Source organism: Balaenoptera acutorostrata, chromosome 14 (genome assembly GCF_949987535.1).
Source record: "Balaenoptera acutorostrata chromosome 14, mBalAcu1.1, whole genome shotgun sequence".
Lineage (NCBI taxonomy): Eukaryota > Metazoa > Chordata > Mammalia > Artiodactyla > Balaenopteridae > Balaenoptera > Balaenoptera acutorostrata.
In genome coordinates this window covers 85,609,170-85,632,104 of record NC_080077.1, presented here as the reverse complement: position 1 = coordinate 85,632,104, position 22,935 = coordinate 85,609,170, and the positions used below count along the sequence as shown (strand labels likewise).

Genomic DNA, 22,935 nt, shown 5'->3' with positions numbered 1-22,935 from the left:
TTATTCAATATAGCACTGGAAGTCCTAGCCAGAGCAATCAGGCAAGAAAAAGAAATAAAAGGCATGCAAATTGTAAAGGAAGAAGTAAAACTGTCACTATTTGCAGATGACATGGTCTAACATACAGAAAACCCTAAAGACACCACCAAAAAATTGTTAGAATAAATAAATTCAATAAATTGCAGGATACAAAATCAATACACAGAAATCTGTTGCATTTCTATATACTAATGACAAACTATCAGAAGTAGAAATTAAGAAAACAATCCCATTTACAATTGCATCAAAGAGAATAAAATACCAAGGAAGAAACTTAACAAAGAAAGTGGGGCGGGGGGAGGGATAAATTAGGAGTTTGGGATTAACATATACACACTACTATATATAAAATAGACAACCAACAAGGACCTACTGTATAGCACAGGGAACTATACTCAATATTTTGTAATAACCTATAAAGGAAAAGAATCTAAAAAAATATAATAGATATATATGTATGTATAATAATCACTTTGCTGTACACCTGAAGCTAACAAAACATTGTAAATCAACTATACATCAATTAAAAAAAAGAAAGAAACTTAACCAAGAAGGTGAAATATACCCTGAAAACTATAAGACATTGATGAAAGAAACTGAAAGAAAAAGTATAAGACATTGATGAAAGAAATTGAAAACAACACAAATGGAAAGACACTTCATGCTTATGAAGTAGAAGAATTAATGTTGTTGAAATTTCCATTATACCCAAAGCAATCTATAGTCAATACAATCCCTATCAAAATTACAAAGGCATTTTTCTCAGAAACAGAACAGCAATTCTGAAATTCGTATAAAACCACATGACCCTAAATAGCCAAAACAATCTTGAGAAAGAAGAACAAAGCAGGAGGCATACACTCCCTGATTTCCAACTATATTACAAAGCTATAGTAATCAAAACAGTATGGTATTGGCATAAAAATAGACACACAGATCAATGAAAAAGATCAGAGAGCACCGAAATAAATCCACACATATATGGTCAAATAATTTACGACAAAGGAGCCAAGAATATACAATGAGAAGAGGACAGTCTCTTCAATAAATTGTGCTGGCCAAATGGACAGCCACAGGCAAAAGAATGAAACTGGACCATTCTCTTACATCATACACAAAAATTAACTCAAAGTTGATTAAAGATTTGAACATAAGGCCTGAAACCATAAAAATCCTAATGATCATAAACATAGGTGGTAAGCTCCTTGACATCAGTCTTGGCAATGATATTTTAGATCTGACACCAAAAGCAAAGGCAACAAAAGAAAAAATAAACAAGTGGGACTACATCAAACTAAGAAGCTTCTGCACAGCAAAAGAAACCATCAGCAAAATGAAAAGGCAAATCATATATCCTATAAAGCGTTAATATCCAAAATATATAAAGAACTGAAAGCAAAAAACAATCTGATTTTTAAAACGAGCAGAGGATCTGAATAGATATTTTTCCAAAGAATACATACAGATGGCCAACAGGTACATGAATAGGTGTTCAATATCACTAATCAGGGAAATGCAAATTAAAACCACAATGAGATACCACCTCACACCTGTTAGAATGTTTATTATCAAAAAGACAAGAAATAACAAGTATTGATGAGGGTGTGGAGAAAAGGGAACCCTTGTGCACTGCTGCTGGGAATGTAAATTGATGCAGCCAGTATGGAAAATTGTATGAAGTTTCCTCAAAAATTTAAAAATAGAACTACCATATGATCTAGCAATTCCACTTCTGGGTATTTATCACGAGCAAATGCAAACATTAATTCACAAAGATTCATGCACCCCAATGTTCATAGCAGCACTATTTACAACAGTTAAGATGTTGTAAGATGTGGTGTACGTATATACATATAATGGAATATCATTCAACCACTACAAAGAAGGAAACTTGTTTTTTGCAACAACACGGATGGACATTGAGGGTATTACGCTTAGTGTAACAAGTCTGGGAAAGACAAATACAATATGATCTCATGATTCTCATATATATGAATTCTTAAAAAAACCAATAAACAAAACCCCCAAAATCAAACTCACAGAAACAGAGAACACATTGGTGGTTCAGAAGTGGGGGGTGGAGGGTGGCTAAATGGGTAAAAGTGGTCAAAAGGTATAAACTTCCAGTTACAAAATAAGCCCTGAGGAGGTAATGTACAGCATGATGACTATAGTTAATAATACTCTATCATATATTTGAAAGTTGCTAAGAGAGTACCACCTTAATCTTAAAAGTTCTCATCACAAGAAGAAAATAAATTTGTAACTATGTGTGGTGATAGAAGTTAACTAGACTCATCCTGGTGGTCATTTTGTAATATATATAAATACAAATCATTATGTTGTTCACCTGACAATAATATAATGTCATATGTCAATCATATCTCTATTAAAAAATGGAAAACTGATACTTAAGTACATTTTTTCATAATCTTATTCCTTCCAGTTTTAGCATCTGCCAACAATTCAACTGAAAAAAACAAATATGTTAACAGTAGTGTTTCAAGAATCATTTTCACTAGACTTAAATCAGATACAGAAAGCAAAAAAAAGGGCTGTCTAATAGGAATGTGTCCTTTATCTATTTACTATCATTTCTAAATTGCCACTGTTTCATGCAAATGTTCAACTACAGATTTTCATGGTTCTAAGAGTGAATGCTTGCATGCCAGGCTGTGCTCTTTAACGACCATGAGAATGATTCCTTCCTAATCTGCTGCTTCCTAAGGGGCAGACTGAACTACAGCTTTCCACACTTACTTCCAGTTATACTTTAGGGTGATTTTCCTCTAGCACAGAATAGGAATGAAAAAGCATGGCCTGGCCTTTAAATAGGTCTGTTACTCTGCTCCAGAATACTGCCTGAAGCTGTATGATTGCTTCAGGGTAAACTGTTTTTTTGTTTTGTTTTGTTTTGTCTTTATTACCATCTAGTTTTTAAAACTTCTCAAAAGCCTTTTAGCAGCCATTGTTCTTTGTGGGGAAAAAAAAACCAAACATTCTTTATTTCTAAGAAGTGTTCTTTATTTAATCTATAAACATTTCATTTAAATCTCTACTCTGGAAACAATAAACCATCACAGAAAACTAAATCTTCTGAGGAAACAATCAGGATGCTGAACAGGGATGGAAAACTTGATCCACAGAATAAAAGATAAATTCAGGAGGTTTAATTAACTGAATACTAAAAATATCCACGAATGATTTTCTAGTAGGTTGGTGGCAAAGAACCGAGGCATACTAACATCGAAGGTTCTGTAGAGAGGAAGGTAGTTCTATTGGCTCAACAAAGGACAAACACTGTATAAGTCCACTTATATGAGGAACATAGAATTGTCCAATTCATAGTGATAAGAAGGTAGAACAGTGGTTACCAGGGACTTGGAGGAGTGAGTGGGAAGTTACTGTTTAGTGTGGGGACAAAAAAAAAAATACGTCACCTGCCAAATCAGTAAACAACAAATGTTGCAGCCATGAAGCCATCAGCCACTACGGTTGCCCTGACACATACCCTGACGAAATTCAGGATGGAGAAAGACAGGATACTGGCCCTAGATAGTTAAGATGCATAAATATTAAAGGCAATAATTTCAACGAGCCCAGACTCTTGCATCTTCCCATACACAGAAAAGCACAAAATTCATTAACTTGCATTGTGTTTTTTGTGATTAGCAGTAATCTTTTGATGTTTGACTACTTTTTTTTTTTTTCCAGCAAAAATGCCTATATCTCCTGGCTCCTCCCTTACCTCTTCAGGACAGTCCCTCAGAGCCATCTGAGAGGTCAATTCCTGGGCTATAGTCCTCAGTAATGTCCTCAAATAAAATATAACTCTCAACTTTTAGGTTGTGCTTTTTTCTTCAGTCGACAAGTGGGTACAGAGTTTTGGTTTGTGAGGAGAAGAAGTTCTAGAGATGGGCAGTGGTGAACACTTCACAACAGTGTGAATGTACTTGATGCCTCTGTATACTTAAACATGGTTAAAATGGTAAGTTTTATGTATATTTTACCACAATAAAAAAATAGATTAAACTTGCATTCCCAGTGAATACAGGCAGTCTTTATATTGTTAATGATGCTTTTCAGTTGTTATGATTTTCAAAACTACTCTCTGTGCTCAGGTCTAGACTTGCTTGACCAGTGGAAGTGTCTTCTATGGAAATAATTTTATTAAGCATTCTCAAACCTTTCGTAGCATGGTGCTATCCTAGCTCAAACCCCCAGACTGACTCAAGGGGTGGCACTGAGGCAGGAGATAGATGGGCCCCAGGCTGAGCCCCTGTGGACCGATACTCCAAGATGAAGATAACAGGAGGGTAATAGGAGAGGCTGGGCCCTGCCCAGGTAAGAGATAAAAGACCACATAGTCCTCATTCTTGAAGTCAGGAGACCTCCCCGACTGCACACGTGCAGAAAGGCTCCTCGAAGGTCAAAAGGGAGGCGGTGCCACCCCATAGTAAAAGATGTCAACCTACCCATAATCCTCTTTGCTAGAATCCATCTTGGCTAAAAGATGCTCATGCACACATGGGAGGACCCTGAGATAAACCAAATACAGACTCAGAACCAGGCAAAGCAAGATGATTGGCCAAAGGAAACCCAGAAGGGATGCCCCATAAAAGTGATTCAAACTGCCACGAGGGTGTGACTCTCTCTCCGAGTCCGCCCATGTGTCTACCCACACGTACGGTACTTCTTTTTCTTGTTTCACTACTTTCCATCTTTGTGGGAATTCTCTTCTGCAAAGCCATAGGGCCAGGGCATGTCACTGGCCGCGGGTCTAGTGGCTACGATTCGGGGCTCTCACTGCCGCGGCCCGACCTCAACCTCTGGCCGGGAACCGAAACCCTGCTTCAAGCCGCTGCAGGCTGAGGCCACCCGAGATCAGCATGGAAGGGATCCAGCCTACAGAATGGACTAGAATGAACCAGAGGAGGGAACATGCAGCTTCTGACCGCCTGCACCACTTTATAATCCCCTCAAGACTTAAAATAAATATACACACTCCCCCACACCAGGCCTACACCCGGTGGTGATGGTTTAATAGATCAGCGATGGAGCCCAGGTTTCGGTATTTTTCCAAAGCTAGCTGGGTCACTCTGAGGCGTAGCCAGGCTGAGAACCACTGAAGGAGACCCTGTTTGGGGAGCGGTCTGGAGTATAGCTCCTTACCCTCCCCTTAAAAAAAAAAATCACAATTAGGAGAGAAGGGCAATGTGGTCTCAGAGGAACAAGAAGCTTGTAAAACTTGTAATTTTGATAATCCTTAAACTAGAAAAGGAAGACGAGTAAACATTCATGAATTCAGCATACATTATTCCAGCTACAACGTCAGGGACGGGGCCGGGCCTGGAGGGGGCGGGGCGGCAGGAGTCCCACGCGAGCGCCACCTTGAGGAGGAGCGCCTAAGTGCAGGGCTCGGTGGAGCACGCGGGATGCGCGTCTACGCTGGAGGGAAAATCAGGAAAAACTTCCCAGAGAAAGTGATGCTGGCGCCACGAACGGGTCTTGAGGGGTGACAAGAAGGTAGCCAGGCAAACGTGAGAAGACAGAGACGATCTGTATTCCGGGCTGCGGGGTGGTACCAGCTTAGGGCGAAGCTCGGCGGATTTGAGATCAGGTGGGCTGAGGGCACTGGGTCTGGGGTGGAGGGAGAACCCAGCTGACTTTACCCTCTGAAGCCAGTCTCAGCAGGAGCCCCAGGTTAGCAGGGCAGAGCAACAGTCCTTAATTCTCATCATTTCCACCAACAGACTGTCTGCCTCTTTAACAGATTCCGTGTGAGAAGTACATCTATGGATGCTCTCAGGAAGGTCACAGTGGTAGAAAGGACATTCCCGCACCCCGCTGTGACCTGATTAGAAAACGTGAGAATCATCTTGTAAACCTTCCCCGGGAGCCATGGGTATTTGCGCAGAGAACAACGCTCCCTCTTCGCAGCGTGGTGGGGGGTGGGGGGACAGAGGCCACACCCAACACCTTGAAAATCTATCGATACATGCTACAAATGGCATTTTCTTTTGAAAGCTCAACTGCTTTTTGTGTGTTTAGTTTTTCAGCTGGGGAATTACAAAAATGAGTACATATCTGTTTCTAAATTCTTAAATGATCTTTCTAGGCTTGTTTCTCTCTCTCTGGGGGATATTTTCTCTAAAGTTAGGGCCAGTGTTCATCTCCACATGCCGCCCTGCACGCTGAGCCAATTCGCGTAATGATAACGAACGCGGGTCCACCAGCCAGGGGAGAAAAGCAGCTCCCCAAGAGCCCTGAGCAAGGAGTCCGCATGGTCTTCAGTATTAACCTTCCAGGCGGATCTGAAACAGACACGCGGGTGCAGATTCAAACCTTCACGGAACAGCAGGAACTTCGCAGGTATCTCTTCTCCTTTCTGCCTCACCATAGCCCTCAGGGCAGCCGGTCTGATCCCTAATCCACATGTGAGGAAACCAAGAAGTACAGCCTGCTGTGCCCAGGGGGGGCCCGGGGTCGGCGCCCCGCCCGCACAGATGCGACCCCACCGTGAGCGGAGTGGTCCCACAGCCACGGCGCTGAGCGCATCCGGCTTCCTGGTCACCAGACATCCCGGTCGGCGGGTGTCTACAGTGTTGTAGCCTGTGCTCCGCGTGTGCTGTCTCATCCTGTGAAGAACCCCACGGACTCTGACCTGAGGAGGTAGAGGACAGCGGCTCAGATCGAGGGTCCAGTCCCTTGGCTGTAAGTGGGTGGGATGGGATTCAAAGCCGGGTGGCAGGGCCATCTCCGGACCTGAGTCTGAACCCCGGTTCTACCGTTTAATCGCTGTGCAGCCTCGGACAAGTTACTCGGCCTGTCTGGGCCTCCATTTCCTTATATTTAAACGAGAATAATGCAAGCCACGTGGAGTGAGGGTTCGATAAGCAAGCACCGAGAGCGCCTGAGGACGCCTGCCGCCCGGTAAAGGCTCAGTAAACAGCAATTACCCAGTCTGCGGACTACGCTGCCATCAGGGAAACCTTGTGGTTTTCAAAAGTCTTAGTCCTACAAGAACTAAGTCTTATTCCACTGAGATTTTGAAGGAAGTTACAATCTGCTCTGGTTGAAGTGAGATGGGGCGCCGGCATCCCTCCGCCCCCTCCCCCTGCAACCCCTCCCCCTCGTCCAGCCCCAATACGGCTGCCCCGTCCGCAGCTACCCCAGGAAAGGACCCTGATTACGGGCACACAGATGCCCCTTACCCCGCACGGTCATGCTGCCTGTGGAAAGCACTGAACAAGCCGCCGCAGTCAGCGAATGCCCGCAAGTCTCCAGGATACGCACCTCGCTCTGGGGATGGATAAGAAACGGGCTCCAGGCTTCCGGCTGCCCTAACCTCCGCCACCGTTCCTGCGGTTCTGCCTGCTGTCAGGACCAGCCGCTGCAGGGAGAGCCACACTGCACGACCTAGGGGCAGAGTCCCGCCTCGGTCTCCAGATCCTGCACCGAAAGGTACCGTGGGACCCACCAAGTCACCCTGCTGAGAACATTCAATGACGCGCTAAAAACCGCACACAAATTACAGACGCCTCCCAAGCGGCAAGAAGGTCACTCTCCCCATTTTCTTGCAGTGCTTATATTCACAGAGCAAGGTCGAACTTTGTCAATTTTGGCTAAGCTCATTTGGCTTTGATCATCACCTGAGCTGGGCTGGGCCAACGTTTATTATTGCATCATCTACACCAAGTAAATTAACCCGGGCTAACGTCCTTGTCAACAAGTGCCAAGAGAAAGAAGGCCCTGCATGACAATTCTCTCCACCAAGCCGCCCGAGAGAGCTTCGACGGTCCTCCTGTCATCCCTCGGCCCTCGTCAGGGGAACAGTCATCACTTATAATCACTTTTTTACATAAAAGGTCTGCCTGCTAAGCTGGCGGTGGGGCAGAGAAGCCGGTGCAGGGCAGTTCCTCGCCCACTGCAGGCTGAGGCAGGGCACACAGGACCCCAAACTGAGGACGGAGCAGAGGCCGGGACACGGAGGCTTCTGTCCCTGCAGAGGCTGTGGTCAAGAGTCGCAGTTACAGAGGTACCACCGCTGCGGAAAGCACTGGAGCAGGAGAGCAGGAGTTTACAGGAGTGAATGACTGGCTAGGGGGCTATCTTGATCTGGGTGCCGGCAAAGCCTCCGCTGAAAGAGGGACCCTGAAGATGAGGACCAGAGGGTGAGCAGGGCTGAGATGAGGAAAGAACATTACGGGCAGGGGCGCCGTGTGGGCCCCGAGGTGGGGGGTTGGGAGTGCGGGAGCCCCGGAGGCCGAGCAGGGCTGGAGGAGGCCTTGGGGCAGGTGGGAGGGGGGGAGGGCCGGGGAGGGGAGGGGGGTTCCTTCACCCCACGAGCACAGGCGCAATGCTCTGCACGCCCCAGCCGAGCGGGGGGCAGTGGGGAGCAGTGTGGCCCCAGGAAGCCCGGGCAGGGCTGGGTCTCCCCTGAATCTGCAGGCCGGCAGGACAGCACACCCACACACTTTAGTCCAGGGATGTGACCTTTCTCCCCTAATATGCAGTTTTCTATTTTAAAACAACTACTCTTCTGGTCAACAGAATATTCTAATTACCCAAGATGACCATATCTTCTGCTCCTAACTTACAACTCAAAGGTAACACAACAGATCACACCAATTAAATCGACCCCAAATTAAAGGGACTATATCTGCTGTCCCCATACCACTCAAGTGTTAAAAAGACCTAAATTTCTGCTGACTTGTGAGCAGAATCTGAAATGGCTCGTTACAGTTTCTAAGTCCCCGACAGCTGTCCTGTAAGAGCTGCCCTCGCCTTCCGTTCCCTCACCTCGGCCTCAGCGTCCTGCACCTGGATCCCAGCAGCCTCCAGGCCCCCCTCTGCCACGGTCCAGGCCCTACTCAGAACATTCCAGACTCCCCAAGGCCACAGAGATGAGGGCAGAGGTCTCCACCACCCCCCCCAGTCAGGCCTCACCACCCGACCCCAGCTCCCTCTCCCTTAGAGCCACGGGTTCGCGGTCCTCCACGCCCACCCCGCTGCCCCGCCCTGGCCCGCGTGGAAGGCGCCCCTTAGACGTAAACCCAAAGCATCCACCTGCACCTCATCTTGTGTCTCGTGGGGAGCCGGTCACGCGCTGTCGCCCCGTTCCCTCTGCTGGCCGCGCGCTGGGCGGAGCGGGCCCTGCACCCCCGACGGCCCTCTGCCCAGCAGCCTCCGGGGACTCAGTGTCTTGTCACTTCTGCTCCGTGGACACCCTGCGGACGTCCGGCCCCCAACGCGCAGCCCTTCACCTTCCTGGGTCTTGTTTCCTCGTCCAACGTGGCTCGTCACGCGGAGGAAGAGGAGAATCTGCCCAGGTGAACGCGTGCATCTAAGGTCCCGAGTCCCCCTCGTTTCCTCTCCTCTGGGACTTTCAACACTTACCTCTTCTGCCTCAAAACCTCAACTTCTACTCTGTCGCTAAAGGAAAAAAAGAGAAAAGTTCTCCTTCCCCTCGGAACTGCTGCCGCCTCTCTGCCCTTCTCAACCCTGCCGCGAGCGCCCCCGGCCCTCCAGCCTCTCCGTGACGCCTCGCCCCGCCCGTGCCCACCGCCCACCCCGCTCCCCCAAAGGCCTCTCCTAAGTCATGCATCTGATCGCTTCACTTTCCTGCCCTCACGCGTCTCCGGAGACTAGAAACTGCCACCCACTAGGATCCGTGATGCGCTCTAAGGTGTGGGGAAGCTGCGGATGAACCGTGGGCGTCGTCAGCGGGCTGGCCCCCGTGCAGCGTTCCGGTCCTCAGAACCAGCACCTGCCGAGCTCAGCCCACCGCGGGCCGGGCAGGGGCCTCAGACGGCCCCACCCTTCCTAACACACGCCTCCGTGCCGCCCCCGCCCCCCGCCTCTGAAATCGCTGTCCCGCCAGAACGGCAGCCCTCAGGCCTCTCACGGATCAAAGTGCCCTCCCTCTCTGCTCTGTCGGAAACCTGACGTTGCTCGGACCACCCTGCTGACCTTTCACTCCCCTTGCTGTCCGGCCTTTGTCCTCCCATATTGTCCCCCGTTCCAGGGAACAGTCTCCCAGCCGTCCGGCACTCTCCCCTCTCACCAGCCCCTCCTTGTCCACATCCGAGACACGAGACACCCGACAGCCCAGTTCACGACTCTCCACCTCTTCTCCAGGGACTGTGGTCACCCGTCCCCCCAACTCCATCCTGTTGGGCCCCGCCCCCTTCCGGGGCTCCTCCCCCTGCAGCCCCACTCCGTGGCCGCTCCCAGGACGCACTCCGAGGCCACCCCCGGCCTCCCCGTGGGAGCGCATCCCTCCCCCCCCCACCCCTCGTGGGAGCCACTCCATCCCCAGGGCTGCAACACGCCACCCACAAGACGCCAAGACCCTCGCTCCGTTGTGTAAGCCGCCCGTGAGAAATAGTTTTATCACTGTATAGTCATGTCTCATCGGCCATGACAAAGTGACCCCAGAACACCCCTTAACTCACCCTTTGCTTTTGAGGGTGAGAGTATTAGTAATGCGGAGACGGGAGCACTCTTCTTTATGACATCAAAGCAATCCTTTACTGAGCCTGGTAATAAAAATGTGTGTGTGGTCTTCGGGCCAGGTTCTTGGCAAGGAGCGTGTAAAACCCTTAAAACTTGCTGAGTGACAGGGGTGACTGCTATGCTAATGAGGTAGCTCGAGGTGGACCCCACGTGGCTTCAGGACGGGGGTGGGTACCAGAAGGACCAGCTGCGTGGTTAAAGGGTTGGAGGCTTGCACCATCCCAATCTCTAGGGAGGGACTGAACCCAAGCACGTGGCTCAATCACGCCTACAGGATGAAACCCCAATAAAAACTCTGAACACGAGAATTTGGTGGAGCTTCCTGGATTCTGAACACAGGAATGTGGTGGGAGAGTGATGCATCCTGATTCCACGTGGAAAAGGCACAGGAGCTCTTCCTTCTCTCCCAGACCTCACCGTGTGTGTCGCTTCACTGGCTGATGCTAATTTGTATCTTTTAAAATAACAAGTTGAAGGCTATCCTGAGTTCTGTGAGTCCTTCTATTAAATGATCAAACCTGAGAGGAAAACATCAAATTTACAGCCCATTGATCAGAAGTGCAGATGGCCTGGGGACGCCCAAAGTGGAGCTGGTGTCTGAAGGAAGGGGACCATGCCCTCTAACTTGTGGGGTCTGGGCCAGCTCTGGGTGGTTAGGGCCAGAGCTGAACTGTAGTACACCCGGTTGGATTTTTACCAGAATAAAGTCCCTACAGCGAGCCAGGGACTCAACTGGAAACAGTACGTACTTCACATAGGGAGCGTAGTGCCCTGCCTGCCACCCCCCAGAGCTAAGAATACGGAGCATGCAAATGTTGAAAACTCAAAATAAGTATCTCAGCCTTAAGTTCTGAATTTTATCAAATCTACACCTCCAAGCGAGGCTGAAGACTACTTTAAGCTCGGTTCTTTTGAGCAATGGTTCTTATTGACACCTCATTGGAAGCAGCCAAAGTGAGTCTGTCACTTGAAAGCAACTCCCTAAAAACTAAAACTAAAAACTTTGTGTGCACTGCCTTGCTTTCAGGCACTGAGAACTAGCCAGTGGCCAGATGCCTGGGGTGTTGGAATTAAAGCCTGAGGCACAGGCTAGTGTAGACAGTCCCAGGGCTTACTGGCTTGGCAGAGTGGCGTGGCCACTGACCAACTGCTGAAGCCAACAGCACGCCACAGCCAGGGCAAGGGCTGCCTCCGACGCCGTCTTTCTATCCTGTGGGTGAGTATCTTAGTTCTGGTTTCAATAGGAATCATTAGAATTTTAAAAATTATGTCCCCATGCAAGAGGGATAATCATGACTTCTGCCACTACCACTGTGCGTACAAGAAAACTTCAGGACCAGGTTTTCTCATCTCAGAGCAAAACTCACATCTGTGGTGTTCAGTGTGGCAAAATAAAGACAGACACGGAGTCAAACTCCACGAACGACGTGAAACATTCCAGTTCCGATGCCTGATATGCAAATAAGCTTCTGGTGGGGGCTAGGCTGTGGCTTCACAGAAATACCAACAGGACAGACCCCGAGGGGCTTCTGCTGAATGTATGTTCAACCCCTCAAAGCAAGACAGCTGTGGAAATGCTATGTGTGGGCTCTTTAAGTTCACGTTTCTTTTTTTTTTAAAGAAATATGTATGATTTTATTTATCTTTTTGTTTAGGAAATATTTTCTTTTCTTTTTTATTGAACTATAGTTGATGGATAGTATTATGTTAGTTTCAGGCATACTACATAATGATTTGATATCTGCATAACTTATGAAATGATCACCACAATAGGCCTAATAATCATCTGTCCTCAAAGTTATTACAATATTACTGACAATATTCCTTATGCTGTATATTATATCCCCATGGCTTATTCATTCTATAACTAGAGAACTGTACCTCTTAATCCCCTTCACCTGTTTTGCCCACCTCCCACCTCCTCCCTTCTGGCAACTACCTGTATGTTCTTTGTATCTATTAGGATGTTTTCATTTCGTTCTGTTTCGTTTAGATTCCACATATAAGTGAGGTCATATGGTATGACTGTCTCTAACTTATTTCACTTAGCCTTATACCCTCTATATCCATACATGTTGTCACAAAGGCAAGATTTCATTTTTGATGGCATCTTTAGGATTTTCTATATATAGTATCATGTCATCTGCAAACTGACAGTTTTACTTCTCCCTTTCCAGTTTGGATTCCCTTTATTTATTTTTCTTGTCTAACTGCTGTGGCTAGGACTTCCAATACTATGTTGATGAGTATGGTCATTCTTGTCTTACTCCTGATCTTAGAGGAAATGCTTTAAGCTTTTCACTGTTGAGTATTATGGCTGTGCTTTTGTCGCATGTGGCCTTTATTATATTGAGGTACGTTCCCTCATTACCAACTTTGTTGAGAGTTTTTATCATAAGTGAATATTGAATTTTGTCAAAAGCTTTTTCTGCATCTATTGAGATGATATGATTTTTATTCTTCAGTTTGTTAATGTGGTGTATCACATTGATTGATTTGTGGCTATTGAACCATCCTTGAATTACTGGGAAAAATCCCATTTGATCATGGAGTGTGATCATTTTAATATATTGTTGAATTCAGTTTGCTAATATTTTGTTGAGATTTCTGCATCTATGTCCATCAGTAATATCGGCCTGTAAATTTCTTTCCCCTTCCTTCCTCCCTCCCTCTCTCCCGTCTTTCCTTCCTTCCTTCCTTCCTTCCTTCCTCTCTTTCTTGTGTCGGTGGTGTCTTTGTGTGGTATCAGGATGATGCTGGTCTCATAGAACAAGTTTGGAAGCATTCCTTCCTCTTCATAATTTTGGAATAGTGTGAGAAGAATAGGTATTAACTCCTCTTTAAATTTTTGGTAGAATTCACCTATGAAGCTGTTTGGTCATGGACTTTTGCTTGTTGGGAGTTTTTAACTTACTGATTCAAGTTTATTAGTGGGAATTTGTCTGCCGTATTTTCTATTTCTTCCTGATTCAGTCTTGAGAGATTGTACATTTTTAGGAATTTATCCGTTTCTTCTAGGTTGTCCATTTTATTGGCATATAATTTTTTGTAGTAATGTCTTATAACCCTTTGTATTTCTGTGGTGTTCTTTGTAAGGTCTCCTCTTTCAGTTATGATTTTATTTATTTGGGCCACCTCTTTTTTTCTTGATGAGTCTGGCTAAAGCTTTATCAATTTGTTTATCTTTTCAAAATACCATTCTTAGTTTCATTGATCTTTTCTATTTTTTTTTCCTAGTCTCTGTTTCATTTATTTCTACCATGATCTTTATGATTTCTTCAACTAACTTTTGGTTTTGTTTGTTCTTCTTTTTCTAGTTCCTTTAGGTGAAATGTTAGATTGTTTATGTGGGATTTTTCTTCTTTCCTGAGGTGGGCCTGTATCCCTATAACCTTCCCTCTTAGAACTGCTTTTGCTGTGTCCCATAGATTTTGGTACTTTATGTTTCCATTTTCATTTGTCTCCAGGTATTTTTTGATTTCCTCTGTGATTTCTTCAAGACCCATTGGTTGCTTAGTAGCATGTTGTTTAGTTTCCACATGTTTGTGTTTCTTGCATTTTTTCCTGTACTTGATTTCTAGTCTCATAGTGTGTGGTCAGAAAAGATGCTTGATATGATTTCAATTTTCTTATATTTATTGAGACTTGTTTTGTAGCTATCATGTTATCTATCCTGGAGAATGTTCCATGTGCACTTGAAAAAAATGTGTATTTTGCTGTTTTTGAATGAAATGTTCTCTATATATCTGTTAATTCTATCTGCTTTAATGTGTCATTTAAAGCCAGTTTTCATTATTGATTTTCTGTCTAGATGATCTGCCCACTGATGTAAATAGGGCATTAAAGTTTCTGCTAATAGTACTATCATTTTTCTCCCTTTATGTTTGCTAATATCTGCTTCATGTATTTAGGTACTTATAATGGGTGCATATATATTTACAATTGTTGTTGTTGGATTCATCAATTCTTGTTGGATTGATCCCTTTATCTATAATATTCTTCTTTGTCTCTTGTTACTTCTTTGTTTTAAAGTCTTCCATCTGATGTAAGCATTGCTGTCCCCGCTTTTCATTTCCATTTACATGAAATACCTTTTCCATCCCCTCACATTCAGTCTTCATGTGTCTCTAGATCTGAAGTGAATTTCTTGTAGGTAGCATATATATGGGTCTTGTTTTTTACCCATTCGGCTCCTCTGTGTCTTTTGATTGGAGCATGTAGTCCATTTACATTTAGTGTAATTATTTTACATCTTTTTCTTTGTGTATTTCTTAACTACTTTGGTGGATACAGATGATTTTATACTTTTGTCTTTTAACCTTCCTACTAGCTTTATAAGTGGCTGACCTACTACATTTACTATATGTTTGCTTTTACCAGTGAGATTTTTCCTTCCGTAATTTTCATATTTCTAGTTGTGGTCTTTTCTTTTCTGTTTAAAGAAGTCCCTTTAACATATCTTGTAAGCCTAGTTAGTGGTGCTGAACTCCTTTAGCTTTTGCCTACCTTTAAAACTCCATCTTTTCAAATCTGAATGATAACCTTGCCAGGTAGAGTATTCCTGGTTGGAGGTTTTTTCCTTTCATCACTTTGCATACGTACTGCTACTCCCTACTGGCCATCAAAGTTTCTGCTAAAAAGACAGCTGATTGTCTTATTCCCTTGCATGTAACTAGTTGCTTTTGCTGCTTTTAAGATTCTCTCTTTAATAATTGCCATTTTAATTATAAGGTGTCTTGGTGTGGATCTCATTGGGTTCACCTCTTTTGGGACTCTCTGTGATTCCTGGACCTGGATATCTGTTTCCTTCCCCAGGTTAGGAAAGTTTTCAGCTATTTTTTTCTCCAAATAAGTTATCTGCCCCTTTCTCTCTCTCTTCTCCTTTTGGGACCCCTACAATGAAAATGTTAGTACACTTGATGTTGTTCCAGAGATCTCTTAAACTATCCTAATTTTTAAAATTCTTTTTCCTTTTCTCTATTCAGCTCGGTTGATTTCTGCTACTCTGTCTTCCAGATCACTGACCTGTTCCTCTATATCATCTAATCTACTGTTGATTCCTCCTAGTGTATTTTTTTATTTCAGTTATGTATTCTTAAATTCTGTTTCATTCTTATTTATATTTTCTAGCTCCTTGTTGAAGTTCTCACCATGTTCATTCATTCTTCTCCTAAGTTTGGTGAGCATGTTTATAATTATCACCTTGAACTTTTTAGCAGGTAAATTGCTTATCTCCACTTTGTTTAGTTCCTTTTCTGAGGTTATCTTGTTCCTTCATTTGGAACATATTCCTCTGTCTCCTCATTTTGCCCAATTTTGTTTGCTTCTATGTGTTAGGTGGGTCAGTTACATTTCCCAGTCTTGGGGAAGTGGCCTCATGCAGAAGATGTCCTATGAAGCCCAGCAGCCCCTTCCCCTCTCATCTACAGAGCTACATGCTTTAGGGGTGCCCCCTCTGTGGGCTGCATGCATCCTTCTGCTGTGGCCGGGCTGGCTACTGTGGGTGTGATGGTAGCGGGCCTGGGCCCAGGCGTGGCTGGCTGCGAGGCCATTGCTCTTGCAGGGATGCAGGCCTGCTGGAGGGCGGGGTAGCATTCTCACATGGTTGGCTGCACATACCATGTGGGCCTCCAGGCTGGTGCTTGCCTGCTGGAGGGCAGAGCTAGGTCCCCATCAGGCTGTCAGTTTCATGTTTTTTAATCAGTTTGTGGCAGTCCAAGTGAGACGCAGGCTCCAATGCAGTCCCCTCACTCAACCATCAGAACCACTTTTAAAGCAGTGATCCTCAGGCAGGGAAGTGGGCTTCCAGCTTTCTACTCTCTAGAGATTGTGAGTGTATGTGTGTCTGTGTGTGTCTCTTGAAAATGAGGTGGGAAGTACCATTTGTATGTGAACATCCAAAAGGCCTGTTCTCTCTTCCCACTAAGAATAAATGAATCATATGGAATCTAAACAAAGCTGTAAAATTTCAAGTTTTAGAATGAGAACAAACTGCTCAAAGTCAGATCTTTATCTTATCAACCAAATCCCTCTCACTTAAAGGCTTCCAAAAATATCAATAATTTACTGAAAACTAATTTGCAAAGCAAATTCACGTGTAAAGAAAATAATATAGCGTTTCAGAAGTTGTTTTCTTTGAGACAGAAATTTTATTCCTATTTTAAAATAAGGATAATAAAAACAAGCAAATCATTCATAAGACAATAGGTCTTATGCTTTGAAAATATATTAAAGTGCTTTAAAAAATCCAAACATCAGTCATGTCATGGAGAAAAGTTTCCCAGAGATTCTGGCAGTGAAAGAGTATCAAATATCTTGTCACCAGTCAGGCTTAATTCACAAAACCCATGTGCCGTCCTTGAATTTTAGATATATCTATTTGGATCCAAATTCTGGGGGGAACAATGCAAAATACTCGATGGGTTTACTGGATACTTGATCATCTACATCAAGTTCTTACAGCAAAATCCAGGAAGGCGTATCTATGTTACCCTCACCTTGAAGTTAGCTTGAAGGGTGATGGGCAGAGATCCCATGTGGGAGACTTGAACTCCTGGGGACCAAAAGGTCCAAACATCTGCCAGCTGGCTGCGTTAGCAGTCACACCCTCACTTAGAATCCACGGACCTGGACTTTTCTTTGAGCTTCCCAAGATGGGAAGCCAGGGAAAGGAAGAATTCATTAGCGAAGACCTCAGTGGTCATTCACGCTACTGCCTCATTCTACACGAGGGAACTAAGTCCCAGAGAAGCACAAGATTTTGCCCAATGTTCCTCAAGATTTCTGCTCACACTTAACACTTCTCAGCAGCAAAAAACTTGATTTTCAAGACACGTTATGGTCGGCCTTATAGTTTCAGACTTGATTGAGGCGACACCTCTTTTGAGAATCCTCGTCACCTTCCAAATACAGCTGACCTGTCTGTCTGCCTTCAGGAAGATTCTTTGGTTGAGATGCCAGCTCAGCTCCGCGGCTGCAAGAACTGGGGACCGAGGAATAAGGCTTGGGTTGGAAGAGGGACAGAGAGGTCAGGACGCAGGGAGGGGGCAGGGGTCAGGGAAGGGTCAGAGATCTAGACCATCCTTGGGTCAGAGACCATGACACACAATACCACAAAGTTGGCACTCAGGAAATGCTGTTAAATGTTGAGTTAAAATACCCTAGTTTGTCTTCTCCCACGAAGCGGGGCAGCAGACCGGTCATCCCCAAAGCTTTCCCCAGCAGCTTTTACCTCCAGTGCTCTTCATAACCTCGCTCCCTCAAATTTATAGTATTGTCAGAATAAACGTGATGAAGCCAGTCAGAACACAGCCTCCATCCCATCACAATCCCGAGCAGTGCTTCTGACTACAGCTGGGAAATAGCACACAAAAAGACTGGCCAAGCACAGGCTGACAGACAGACAGAGCTCTGTTTCGGCGCTGAGATGGATGAGATCACTTTTGAAGCTTCTCTGCCTTCATCTTCTAGGTTACAGACATCAGTGATTTTAGCGATTTTTTTTCTCTTTTGCCTCCAAAGACTCATGTTTCAAACTGCATCGTTCCACAGTTATCACAGGCATCATTTTATATAACTCCCAGAGAATGAGTCACTTTATGATAAAGCAGCATTTTAGAATGTGTGGTCTACAGTAGATTTTATTCAATTCAGTTGGTTGGTCAGAGAGTAAAAACTTTGAAAGACAGTTATACTCAACATTAATACCTATTTGAAAAACCAGTAATCCAATTTTATGTTTTCACTCTTAAATGTATCAATAAGCATCAAAATGATTAGCCTGCCTATACCATATCACTGTTAAATTTATCAGTACGCATGTGATACATTACAACCAGTCGGACTTGTAGAGCGAGGTATGGACAGGTGCAGGCTGTAGAGCCCTGTGAGGCCGGGGCCAGGTCTGTTTCTCCCCGCCCAGCTCCCCGCCGCCCAGCCCAGCACCTGGATGAAGGGATGGCTGCGAGGACAGGTGACAAATGGAATGGAATGAGTGTTTCCTAATCACTCCCCAAAATCAATTTCCCCTTGAATCACCCAACCAGCCTGCTTTGAAGGTTTAGACAGTTCATCTGCTGAACATAACACAACGTAGGGTTTAACCAAAGCGGTCTTTCAAAGCGTCCTGCCTGCAGTACAGTTACACACGGGGGGGCCAGCGGGAACAACCCGGCCGGAGCAAACCCCACGATCCACGCGCTCACCTGCCATATCGATGGCAAAAGGCCTGTCTGCTCTCCAGCCGGTGTACCAGCCGACGACCTTCCCGTTTTCCACCAACGGACGTTCATAGCGCCGCCCGCCAACCAGGCCCACTGGCCACACAGAGACCTTGCGCGTTGTTCGCATCTACAAAAGGGGAAAGAGATGTAGTTGAAGCTTCCTTAGGGGAAGGAACCTGAACGAGGAAAGGAATGTGAGCCACAGCAGAAACGGGGGCAGTGGAGATTTCCGAAAGGTGAAGGTTTCCGAGCGGAACCAGAACCCTCCTGCTGGCAGACTGTTCCCCGGTTCCCTGCCGTGCGGCTGCCTGGTGCTACTGCCCTGTGCTGTCACAGACTCGGCCAGGGGCTCAGGGCCGAGAGATAAAGTGGGTTCATGTCTGAACATCGCTCGTCGGAAGCTGAGCTGTGACCATCAAATACTGTCTATCTGTCTCAAAGCTGGATCTTCAGCTACGCTTGGTCCCTCCGCAAGCGAGGAGGCTGACTGCCCCTTAGGGAACCGTATTACTCAGCAAGAGCAGCAATTCCTCTCAGAGGAGGCACAGGGGTTGCCTGTCTCTGATTTTTTTTTTTTTTTACTGTTACAGACACAGAGAGATCTTGTCTAGGGACGTTCATAACAGGATCCAGATACAGAAGAGACATCAGGCACCCTCCAGACTGACAGAAAGAAAAACGTCCCCTAAATTCACCTGCCTTTCAAAGGCGATCGGGCCAAATTAGAGAGGAAAGGCCCACACGGGCGGCTGGAATCTCTGGTCCTCGCCAGGTACATGCTCTTAAAGACAGCCCTCAACCGGAAGTTATCTCCTGGATTTCTTTAAGGGGAAAGACATGTTGATACACAACACTGTAAAGCAACTATACTCCAATACAAATTTAAAAACAAAAAAGCAAAAACAAACAAAGACACGTTGCTAACAAAGCTGGCCTCTAGCGGGTAGCACTTTGAGGGAAAACCATCACGGTCACCACCACCTCCTTCTGGGACACGTGCTGGGGCCAAGTCAGCCCATGTGGCGCCTTTCTGCAAACTAGAAAGAGCTGCCCCTTTCTCAGGCAGACACACCCATGCCGGGGCCCCTGGCTTGGCCATCAAAACACAGGCTGGATCTCAGCAGTGCCTACTCTCCCAGCTGGGTGTGCCGCACCGCTGTACCAGGCGGACCCGTTGTTGGGATCGTTATAATTTCAACACCAATGCTTGACCTTTTATTTGCTATAGAACTGGGTCATGGTCAGTTAACCAATGATTAAAATAAAGATTATCAATCAAGGAATTATTTAATGAAAGGAAGAAAAATTTTATTCTTGGCAAAGATTTTCAAGTACAATTCAAATTAAAAGTTATACTACTGTATTAATGAAAATATAACTCGAAGCTCCCATTTAGCAAGTATCCCAACTTTACTTATTTATTAATATCCCACTTCACTCCAAAGAGCAGATTTTAGAGCATGAAGCAATCCAGGTAATGAAGATCCCATTCTATTGGTCTTCCACAAATCTGAAATGACCGTTTTTTATAGTCTATCACTTTTTCAGTAAATTAATCACCATTGCCTTGTGCTAGCTCATACTAACTTAAATATTTTTAAGAAGTGCTACTGAAAAAAACAAAAATGCTACTGAGGTATAATTGACTACAGAAAAGAATGAACAGTCCTGAGACTATGATTTTCAGAAAAGCCTGCTTATAAGCTGGCCCTTGGCTGGCACCTGGGAATCTGGCTTTTGAAGCAGTTCCTACGTTGATAAGGTTGTTTTGCCTGCCTGGGCCACTGAACACGTTTTCTTTTCGGGCATCTGAAATACTGGTGGGCAGAGGTACCTATGTGACCAGCCCCCAATAAAAACCCTGAACCTGAAATGGGTTTCAGTGGACATAACCACTGTACCTCCATAGTTACAGCTTTGCTGCTGGAGGGAAGGTATGCTCTGTGGTCCCTCATGGGGGGCAGAGGACACAGGAAGTGGCACACGGATTCCTCCAGACCCTTCCTCACGTCTTTCCCTCACTGATGTGCCTACGGATCCTTACTGCATCCCGGTGACACATCCTTTCCGCAAGGACAATACATGCTGGGTGCTAGGGGTCCCAGTAAATCACCAAGCATGTGGGCAGTCTTCGGGACCCCTGACAGGATAAAATGCATGTTTTTAAGCGTAAAATTTGATACACTTTGACCTATGTAAATGGCCATGAACACATGGCCAAAATGAAGATAATAAACATATCCATCACCCCCAAGTTTCCTTGTGCTGTTTTTTAAAGCCATCCCTCTTACGCTCTCCACATCCCCTAACCCCAGGCAACCGCTGATCTCCACAGAATTTTATATGAATGGAATCATATGGTATATACTGTTGTGTTTTTTTAATCTGGCTTCTTTCACTTAGAATAACAATATAGAGATTCAGCCAGGCTACAACGTGTATCAACAGTTCATTCCTTCCCATTGCTGAGTAGTATTCTATCGTATGGATGTATGGGTGTGCCACCGTTTTGTTTCGTTTTTTTAAATCCATTTACCTATTGACGGACTTTTGGGTTTTTTCAAGCCTCTGGATATTACAGATGAAGCCGTTATGAACATCGGTGTATGAGTCTATGCAGACTTCATTATTTTTGGATAAATACCTAAGAGTGGAATGCCTAGATCACATGGTACGTGTACATTTAACTTTTTAAGAAACTGCCAAATTATTTTCCAAAGTGGTTATACCGTTTTACAATCCCGCCAGCAGTGTGTGAGAGTTCCAATCACTCCACATCCTCACCAAGACTTGGTGTGGCTGGTGTTTCATTTTAGCCATGCTAATAGGTATTAGTAGTATGTCACTGTGGTTTTAGTTTGCATTTTCCTAATGACTCATTATGTTGGGTATTTTTTCATGTGCTTATAAGCCATATGGCATTGCTTCTTTGGTGAAGTATTTGTTCCAATCTTTTGCCTACTTTTAAAATTGTTTATTTCTTTCCTATTGTGTTTTGAGAGGTATTTACATAGTCTGCATACAAATCCTTTTCTCAGATATGTGACATAAATATTTTCTCCTTGTCTGTGGCTCATCTTTTCTTTCTTTTCTTAATTGGGGTATAGTTACTTTACAATGTTGTGTTAGTTTCTGCTGTACAACGAAGTGAATCAGCTATACGTATACCTATATCTCCTCCCTCTTGGGAGATATGGCTCATCTTTGGAAGGATAGATACTTTTAATGTTGATGAAGTCCAGTGTATCCATTTGTTCTTCATGAATAATGCTGTTGGTGTCATATCTGAGATATTGTTGCCTAACCCACAGTTTTCTCCTCCTTTCTAGAAGTTATTATGGATTTAGGTCTTATATTTAATTATGATCTATTTTGAGTTAATTTTGTGTATGTGATGTGAGGGACTGAAATTCTTCTTCTTTTGCTTTTTTTGCATGTGGATATCCAACTGTTCCAACTGTAGCTAATTGTCCCAGAACTACAGAACAGCCTTTGTACCTTTGTCAAAAGTCAGTGGTCACATACGTGTGAGTCTACTTCTGGACGTCCTCCCTGACCCACTGGTCTACTTGGTGATCTAATGCTAGTACCACGCTGTCTTGATTTACTGTGGTTTTATGACAACTGCTGTAACCAGGTGGTGTGAGTTCTCCATCTCTGTTCTTCTTCATCAGAGTTGTTTTGACTATTTCCATATGAGTTTCAGAGTCAGTCTGTAAATTTTGGCAAATTTTGATCAGGACTGCATCAAATCTATATATCAATTCAGTGAGAACTGACAACGTAGCAATATGGAGTCTTCTAATCCATGAACATGGTCTCTCTCTCTCCAGTTATTTAGATCTTTCATTTCTCTCAGCAAGATTTTGGAGATTTAATTTTGAATCAGTATTAACATTTAATGCTTTTGTATCCTAGATCTTTGCCATAGGTGGGAAAAAAGCCAGAAATTTTATTAAAAATTTCACAAAAATACAGCCCTCTCCTCAACTCACTCCACCCCTGTTCCCTCACACACTGCAGAAAATGAAAAATTTCCATTTTTTTTGTTTGATATCTCAAATATGCCAAACATACTGAGAAACCAAGTTGTCTAGTACATGTTTTTCTTACAGTGACAGAATGGCCTTGAATCTAACAAGGTACTGAAAATAGT

General features: G+C 44.6%; 1 protein-coding gene across 1 annotated transcript in view; it reads right to left on the bottom strand.

Moving 5' to 3' along the window:
- The window catches only part of B3GAT2 (beta-1,3-glucuronyltransferase 2), a 69,424-nt gene that overhangs the window by 17,909 nt on the left and 28,580 nt on the right, over positions 1–22,935 (bottom strand). Inside the window, exon 2 of the mRNA XM_057527963.1 lies at positions 18,762–18,906. Coding sequence (XP_057383946.1) covers positions 18,762–18,906 — 145 coding nt within the window. The remainder of the gene's footprint in view (positions 1–18,761; positions 18,907–22,935) is intronic.